At 40.0% G+C, this 9,702-nt stretch overlaps 1 protein-coding gene across 1 annotated transcript in view; it reads left to right on the top strand.

The window, feature by feature from the left end:
- Nucleotides 1-2,571, top strand: part of MFSD9 (major facilitator superfamily domain containing 9) — a 39,449-nt gene extending 36,878 nt beyond the window's left edge. The window contains exon 6 of the mRNA XM_007959490.1: nt 1,781-2,571. Coding sequence (XP_007957681.1) covers nt 1,781-2,571 — 791 coding nt within the window. The remainder of the gene's footprint in view (nt 1-1,780) is intronic.
- Nucleotides 2,572-9,702: the final 7,131 nt, after the last annotated feature.

The following is a 9,702-nucleotide window of genomic DNA, read 5'->3' as shown; positions in this document are numbered from 1 at the left end:
CTACAGAAGGAGATTGCTCAGTCTTCCTTCCGAGGAGTGGCTGGTGGGTTTGAACCGCCAGCCTTCTGGTTAGCAGTCAAGTGCCTTAGGCACTATGCTACCAGAGCTCCTGCACATGAGGATAGTGGCATCCATATCAGATCGTGCAGTTACAGAACATTTCCATAGTTGTAAAAACTTCTATTGGACAGCACTGCTAATCACACAGACTAGGCTTTTATTAGCAGAGAAGGAATGGGAGATGAGGCCTAGATGGTCTAGGCCACATGTCTAGGTCACAGAGGTCTCTGGCCTTCCAAGGGTATAAGCACAATGTATTGCTGTTGCTCCATTCCAGTTTTTACATATTTTTCTTCCCAGTGATGATAACTGTTTTCCTATACCCTCTCAACCTCTCCCCAGCATCTTAGATCCTTGCTCTGACCTGCCATTTTGCCTCAAAAGGCCTTTACATATCTTTTTGCCATGATTTCTCTTCTCATGGTTAAGAATTCAAATTCTGGAGTCCAACACACTTGGATTCAAATCCCTGTGTGGGCTTGTGCAAATTATTCTATTCCTCAATTTCCTTGTCTATAAAAAGGGGGGAAACAAAAACTCAGTCAATGCGAGAACTACAAGAGGTTATGCATTAAGCAATAAATGCCAGTTGCTATCATCATTATTACCATTTTTACTATTTAATAATATTCTATCAGTGACAATTGTTTCACATTTTTATCAAGATTCTGTGAAACTTCCACTAGCCCCTGTAAAGATATAAATAGATGAAAAATCCAGATCTGCTTTCTCATGTGGTTAGGTTTCTGCCATAAATTGGCCTGTGGGCGGAAGGAAGTACCTATGCTGTATTCGGAGAAACCACACACACAAATGAAATTACTGAAAACAACACAAAGCATCATTGAACAGCCACTTGTCTAATTGAACTTGCACTGAAGAAAATCAGTCAGGATTCATTTGGAGTTGCCCTAGAATGGCAAATTAGAATTTAGTTCTAAGACACTTTTGGGGCATAGATTGGCAAGAGATCATTCTAGTTGGATGGCATGGGATAGAAACAGCAAAGGCAGAGAGATGATGGTCATGGAGAGCTAGCTGAGGGAGCATAATCTGAGTTGGGCTCAGCACTGCTGCTTGAGCTCCTGAGTGAGGATCTGTGAGGATGGAGCCCCCATTTTGCTGGTTGTTACCAGCTAAAGCTGGTCCTAACTAGGAGAAAGAGCCAGAGAAGTGCTTTCTGATAGTCATTGCTGTCAAGCTGGCCCTACCCACCCCCAAGCCGAGGCTGCTGTCCCTGTTCTTCCAGTTAGCGCTTACACTGTGATTACCTGTTTGTCTGTCTCTGAAGCACCTTTTAGGTGTAAATTCCTTGAAGGCTGGGATTTGATAGCCCTGTCCTGTTTGTTAACATATTCCTGATGTTTACCACAGAATTTAGCACTTAAAAAGCACTCCATAAATATTTGATAGATGGGTAGGCAAATGGTGGATAGGTAGAAAATTAGAAAGTTAATGAAGGGAAGAAATTAAATTTAAATCATAAGAATTCAGATATGAAATAATTGGATGTAGAAGACTATCAGAGACCACTGGTTGGCTAGCAAGTCCTTCGCCAGAATCTCGACATCAAATGGAGTAGAAGGAGTGGTGGGAATGGTGGAAAACCATATAAATGCTGATTAGTAGTCTAACACAAATGACTGCTCATCCCCTGAAGAAGCATTGTATGACTTTCCTGCATTTAACTTACTTTAACTGATCTTGTGCCATTGTACAGGTCTTGTTTGGCTATTTCCATGGAGTAAAGTAAAATTCAACACTACAAAGAACAGCCTGCAATTGGATAAGAACCAAGCACTTTCAGAAAAGGCACAATATAAAATGCAAGATGCAACCACAGTCTGTGGGGCCACCCCAAGTGAGAAGATGCCTCGGCGCCCCTGGATCGAAGTCACATCAGCATTATGGGACATTAGAAGCCTGATATTTTGTGAAATGTGGGACATATTTTTAGTGCGCTTGCTGATGGCTGTAGCGGTCATGCTGTACTATAGTAATTTTGTCTTGGCCCTCGAGGAGCGTTTTGGGGTGAGGCCCAAGATGACAGGCTACCTGATAAGTTACAGCAACGCCCTGGGGGCCCTGGCCAGCTTTGCCTTGGGACCCGTCATGAGGTTGTACAAGCACAACTTGCACATGATCCTGCTGCACTCCAGCCTTCTCACCTTCATGCTGCTGCTGCTCTACTCTATGGCTCACAACATGGGTATGGTGGTTTTCTCTTCTACCCTCCTGTCCTTCTCCACTACTCTTGGCAGGACTTGTATCACAGACCTCCAGCTGACCGTGGGTGGGGCACAGGCCAGTGGCACGCTCATAGGTGTGGGGCAGTCGGTTACAGCGGTGGGCCGCATCATCGCCCCTCTCCTGTCAGGAGTTGTCCAGGAGGTTAGCCCTTGTGGCCCACCTAGTCTGGGGGCAGCATTAGCTTTAGTGGCTGTTTTCATCATGTCAGTAAAGAAACCTCGCTATAATGATGACAGGAGTGGCAAATTAAAAAGTGAGTAAAACAGACACGAATGACCTGATGAACAGAACAGAATTCGAGATGTATGAATCAGACAAATCATAATGAGAAAGTTGCTTTGGAAAGGGATGGTGGTGTCACTTCATCCAGGTGAATGTGCTTTTCTGTGAGGTTTCCAGGTCTGCCTTCAGCCGTGCACAGTCATGCCTGATGAAGGTCCAGAAGTCAGATCAGCCATGTTGGAAAGTTAAGATTGAAGTAAAGGTTTGCCAAAGGGGATGGTTACCTAAAAGTCTCATCTTTCTATCTGGGCCAGAGAGACTAAAATTTTCCACATGTGAAAAAGTTACCAGCTACCAGCTGGGGAAAGAAATAGGGATGCAGTAGCACAATGTATGTGGAACAAGGGAAGAAACCACAAGGATTTCCCTACTAAATAAGGTAGTGTTACACATTAATAAAATGCTGCTCAACTGGGATATGGATTTCATGTTGACATGCATAAGCTAAGAATGAGCTTTTCTGTAACTGAAATCCTAAAGTGTGAAGAAACTGCTTTTTAAAGCCTAACCTGTTGCTTTTTCAAGCCTTAAGAAGGTGCTAAATGGTAGTTAAGAAGTGGTTTCACCTCGGGAGCTGGTTAAAATTCAATTGCCTGGCCTCGCCCCCAGAGCCTGATTCAGTGGAGCTGGGAAATCTGTTGTATTTAATGAGCATCACTGGCAGGTAGTATCTCATGGAGACAGAAAAAGGATCATGCAGAGAAATACTGGTTTTGATTAAAATAGGAGTGTGAGACTTGGTTATTTTTATTAATAGCTGATTGAATTTGGACTATTAAAATTGTGTATGTAATTATAATCTGTTAAAATTGCCCCAGCCTTTAGCAGTTATTCTTCCATTCACTCATTACCCCTGAGGGCCAGGCCCCACTCTGGAGAGAGCTTAGTTTGCTTCAGGGGCTGACTAAATCTACATGGATATCAGGCCTGACCATCTCTCCCTGGAAGTCTGAATTCCAGCCAGGCTTATCCTTCAGGTGATGGTAGAGCCCATGTTAAAAGTCAAAAGAGCAAGCAATATTTTTAAGATGAACGTTTTAGTTCACTTTTGATTTCCTCTATGACCCAGTAGTTTGTTTTGTTTTTGTTGTTTTGGGGTACCACCACGTTGAATTTTGACTCATCGCCACCCCATATGACAGAGTATAAATGCCCCATAGAGTTCCCTGTGCTGTAGTCTTTACGGGAGCTGATCACCATGTCTTCTGTGAAACCCCTGATGGGTTCAAGTCTCTGCCTAGTGCTTAACTGTTGTGCCACCAGGGCTCCTAATAGTTTTTCTGTAGTATGTTACTTAGTTTCCAGGTATTTTTTGGTGGCCTGTGCACTAATGACTTGGTGTCAGTGGGAGGAGGGAGCACTCCACATTTGTGTACATGACCAACCTCGCTTCCCTTCATTCTCTGTGCTCACTAGGCCATCTGGGCTCAAGCACATCCCTCCTTTACCTTCCCTTTACTCCTCTGAAAATGTGCACTCCCCGATTGATCTGTCTCTTGGCTTGTAGTTCTTTTAATCCAACCATAACCCTTTACTCCTGCAGCTCTTCCCTGTGGTTCCCTGCTTTCAATAAGTGTTACTTCTGTGTGTCATTCTCTCCAATGTGCCCAGACCCAGTACACTGGTTGCCCATGTCATTGTTCCTTACAGAGTTGTTTATGCAGTTTTTCTGTCTCAGGCTTTGCATTTCTTCACGATTTCTTCCTGGGCTCATCACTCACAGTTACTGCTTGTAGCCACACCAAAATGGCCACATTACTCTGAACAAGCAAGCAGGTTGTGGTTGATCCACAATTCTCTGCTCTCTCACTGTTCTTGTTCCCTCTTGCCTTCTGTCAGTATTCAGTCCTTTATTTGATGTCCAGAGGTTCTGAGTTGCTATTTGTGTCTGTTTTTGCTTGTTTATACAAGACTGTGTTGGAAAGGGATGATACAGTGTCTAACTCTGGCACCATCTTGGCTCCTCCAAGGTGAAAATTTTATGCACACTACGTGTCAGTGATTTGTTGTATTTATTAGACTTGACTCTACAGTGTCTTATACTGAAAATAATTTTGTTCATTTCCTTTCATTTTTGTAGCTTAGGGAAGAGGAGATATGTTTGTCTACAGGGAAATGTTTTAGGGAGCCTTTCCTAGGCTTTGTGTCTAAAGAATCAAACTGTCATTCCATAAGCACTGTCTAAGGGACCAGGAGAAAGTACCCGATTGAGGGGGGATAACAAAGTCTCAGGGAGACATTTTCATTGTACTTGCTGGTGCTATTTGGATTGCTTCAATTATTAATTAAAGTTATTTATTGCTTAGTCTCTTTTCCTCACAGTCTACCAAAATTCACACTACTTTTAATCCTTTTATTTATTCCATTAGTATATTATATCTTATTTCAAATTAACACATGTATAATTATAAAATATACTTTAATACACAAATTTTTTATCATTTTAATATTTATTCAGAATATTGTATTTCCATAGTTTTTGAAACCTTGTGTGAAACAAACTCAGGTATCTATGATAAAGAATTAATTGGAAGCGTGATTTAGTTTGAAGATTGTCCTTTTTCCTATGTAGCTACAAGAAAAGTATTAATATATTATTAAATGTTAACAATGTGAACATATATAAAATGCTAAGTGTGTTTGAGGAGACAGAAATACTATATAAAAATAGCCTTGCCCTTTAGAAGCATACCAAAGTGTCATGGAGATTAGCCTCAGAAGAACAATAAATAACCAACACTTTATGCCATAAAGTAGAATTTCAGGAGTTTCTCCAAAGATTGTCCTTTTTTATTTTTTCCCCCTCCATTTTCAGAAATAGGCAAATTTCTTAAGAGAACTTACATTTAGCCTTTTCTTTTTTTAAAAATCATAGCACTTTATTTCTGAAGTTAAGAAAAATCCTATAAAGTTAATGAGGCTTAATAATTAATCAGACAGTGGAAATATTAAAAACCAAAGGTTGATCTGAGAATAGAATACATTTTTGTTTTTCTCCATTGGTGATTTTTGGCGTAGCGCCTAAGGCATTTGACTGCTAACCAGAAGGCTGGCGGTTCAAACCCACCAGCCACTCCTTGGAAGGAAGGTTGGGCAATCTACTTCCGTAGTGATACCACCTCGGAAACCCAAGGAAGGGTCACTATGAGTCAGATCCGAATCCACAGCAGTGGGGTTAGTGATTTTAGCACTGGTGTGAATTTTTTTTTTTTTTTTTTTTTTTTTAAGATTACGATTTTCTTTTAGTTCCTCTTATTTAATTTCTTGCTACTCAAAATTTGGCCCTGGACCAGCAGCACCAGCACCATCTGAAAGTGGGTTAGAAATTCAGACACTCCAGGCCCACCTCTGGCCTTATAGGGTCCATTTTAACAAGATTCCTGGCTGATTTGTATGCACTATAAAGCTGGGAAAACCACTAGTCTAATGGATAGTATTTATATAGTTTATAGAAAGGCATCTCAGAGAAATTAAACCTGCTCAATTAAAGGTTTTATTGTTTTATTTTTCAAATTCTCTTGAGTAAATTTTATAATCCATTACAAAGTGTTAGATTGAGCCATATGAAATTGCTATTTTCGTAAGTCAAAAATGGCCAAATATTTACTTAATATGGTTCAACCTAATATTTTATGTAATCTTAGCTTAGATGCACTGTAGTTGCCTGAAAAGTTTATAAAGAAAATGCTATCCTTTCCTGCATTGCATTAGCCACACCTGCAGAGGGCTGTGGAGCCAGCCTCAGGAGCTGGCTTGGAGCTCGTCTTAGTTTCTTGGTGCTGCTTTAACACAGATATCACAAGTGGGTAGGTTTAACAAACAGACATTTATTTTCTCTCAGTTGAGGAAGTTGAAAGTCTGGATTTAGGGCACCAGCTAAACGAGAAGGCTTTCTGTGTCCACTCTGGGGAAAGGTCCTTGTCTGTTTTCAGTGTTGGTTCCTAGTTTCCTTGGTGATCTTCATGTGGTATGTCTCTTCCCCTCCCTTTGTGTTTGCTTCTCTGTGCCTAATCTCCTCTTTTTATATCTCAAAGGTGATATGGTCTTAACATAACTATGAAAGTACTTTTCCCAAAGGGGATTATATCCACAGGTATGTTGTTGTTGTTGTTATGTGCCATCGAGTCAAACCTGACTCATAGCGACCCCTCCTTGGGTTTCCGAGGCAGTATCACTACGGAAGTAGGATTGCCCAACCTTCCTTCCGAGGAGTGGCTGGTGGGTTTGAACCGCCAGCCTTCTGGTTAGCAGTCAAGTGCTTTAGCCACTATGCTACCAGAGCTCCAGGAGTTTAGAATTTACAACACATATTTAGGGGGGATATAATCCAATCCATAACAGGGCTCCAGAGGGTGTAGCCTGGTCCTTTGTGGGAAGGCCAGAGAGATGCCTATGGAAGGTGCATCTCGGACCTCATGTCCAGGGGAATGAGTAAAATTCATCTGGGAGAAAGGGAGCAGGTATGTCTGACTTGGAGGTCATGTGAGCAAGGCCCATTGGCATCCTTCAGTAATCTGTAAAATCTGGCAAGAGTTATGCATGGGCCATCAGAAGGGGTTACAATTAAGTGGTTTTCAGCCCTGTCTTTTCAATTCTTCCGATGTCAGGACCTGCCCTAGACCACGAAAACCAGACATTAAAGCTCTCAGTGTTTGGAGCACCCATACAGAGTTTAGAATCACTGGGTCAAATCCTGAAGAAGGGACTCGTCTACCATGCTCAGGGGGATTGGATTTTCTTCACACAGATGAGGACAACCCCTGAAGAACTCATGCTGGAGACTGGTCTGAGGATATTTTTGTTTTAGAAAAATCCATTTGGCTACAGTTAGGAGGACTGATTCACAGATGTGGGAGGAGGGTTTGGATTTTGTGGCAATAATCCAGTGAGGAGTGAGGGTGAAGCAATTACAACGGTTGTAGTGGGAAGAAAGGGAAATAGGAAATGAGGTATAGGGGCAAAATCTGAAAGAACTAGTGACAGTCTGGTGTGGCCCCACGTAAGATTGGAGGTAATGAATGACAGGCAGGTGTCTGGTCTGGGCAGAGCTTGGTGGAAGCTTAAAAAGGTTGGCAATGAGGATTTAGCACATTCTCCCTTGTCCTATTTTAACTGGCACAGACATTTGTAGTTATTGATGGGCTTTTATGCTCTAGAACATTAAGAAAGACATTTTAAATAATTACTTGGCAACCTTTCCTAAGAAAACTTGTATCAGATATTCAGATATCTGTTTAGAGTGTGAGTTGGTACACTCTGGGGAAAATTTCAGGTGTTGGACACTGAATTAAGAGAACAGATTTTTATTTGGAATGCATAGTAAAAGCCATCATTTATTCATCATGCTGTATTCTTCCTAAAAGCTACTTTTAAAACAGCCTTTAAGAAGTTTTTGAAATAAAGTTAACACAGATTTAGCCAGAATGATGTATAAAGCAGATATTGAAATAGGATGATGGGTTGAAAAAATATGTTCAGTTACATTTTTTTTTTTCTCCTGACGGACTTGCCAGTATATGGTAATAATTTTCTTCAATAAAATCTTTTAAATTTTAATAAAATATTATAATTTATTAATAAATTGTATTTTTAAGTCATTGTTGTATCCTGATGTATATGTATCAGTTGAGTGTGCTCAAAGTGCTTAAAAATTTAGTCTCCAGTATGCTGAAGCACATGTTAAGAATAAAGCCAAAAAACCTTTGGCTTTTAAACTATTGTGCTAATAATGTATACATAATCTAAAATTTATTCTCTGCTGATGCCAGATAGTTCAACAGATAACAAGTCATCCCAGTTGGGCTTATTTCTGATGATCAAATGTACAAATATTAATTTATTTAAAAACATTTTACTTTAAACAAGTATGTTATTTTACTTGGATCTCATTTTCCCCAAACAGATCATCTAAACTGATCAGACATTTTATAAATAATTATCTGTGAAAACAAAGATAACATTGTTTCTGTTTTTCTGATTGAATGCATTGTAAGAAATAGTGCTGATTCTTACTCGGAAAAGGGATACTTAAAAACAGCTTAATTCCTTCTTCAAGTGAAAAAGATAATTATAAATGAGGGAAAGATGTTAATTATTATTGATTACATAAAAGTCAACTATAAGGATCCTGCTAGGAGCACTAATGGCACAGTGGGTAAAGCATTCAGCTGCCTAACCAAAACGTTGGCAGTTTGAACCCACAAGCCACTGCATGAGAGAAAGATGAGGCAGTCTGTTTCCACAAAGATTTATAGCCTTGGAATGCATTTCTACTCTGACCTGTAGGGTCACTATGAGTCAGAATTGGCTTGATGGCACTGGGTTTGGTTTGGTTTATAAGGATACTGTTAGAACAAAGAATTGTATTTTGATTAGATATGATTTAACCTATACTGGTTTGATAAATAATGCTTTTTTTCCTAAAGCATTATCTACTGTGCAGGGGAAATAAGTAATTAAAATACCTATTAATAGTTGCAGTTTACAACATGTATAGAAGACAAACTTCCATCAGCCTCATCAAAGAATATCTATTCCATTTTGAATAGTTCAGACTCGAATTCTTATCTAGGAAGAGACTTATTTTTGGATAAGATGGCTTACCCTAACTAAATGTACCTTGAGTTTGCTTAAGGAAGTTGAAATCGTGTGGAACACCCCAAATAATCCTAATATAATAAATGTGTTCTGCTACTGGGGCTCGGCCCCTGAGGGTCCATGCACATGAATGGCTGTGTGTATTGTTTGCCTTAAATTAAATGTCAGCCCTATGTGGTTGAAGTACAGGCCTGGGAGCCACAGATTCTGAGTTTTGATGGTGCCAGTTTGACATCATTGAATGGGTGAGTGTTTTCTTCTGGTCATCTTCAAAGTCAAGTCAACAGCACTATGCCATCTCTTTGGAATGAACAGCACAAGGAAGGTATACCATGTTTTATCTGTACTTAAAAGTATACTTTGTAGCTATTGGTAAGTTCTTAAACTAGATGCACAACAGTAAGAGGCAATTATGGTAGCAAATACAGCAAAAATTTAGTAATCACGTGCCAAAAAGTATGCATTACTTTGAAAACCTAGAATTTGGCAGGATGATACACAGCTCTGTGTTAT

This window comes from Orycteropus afer, unplaced genomic scaffold (genome assembly GCF_000298275.1).
Source record: "Orycteropus afer afer isolate SDZICR_OR568_19922 unplaced genomic scaffold, OryAfe1.0 scaffold00017, whole genome shotgun sequence".
NCBI lineage: Eukaryota > Metazoa > Chordata > Mammalia > Tubulidentata > Orycteropodidae > Orycteropus > Orycteropus afer.
This window is presented reverse-complemented; position numbering and strand designations above follow the sequence as displayed.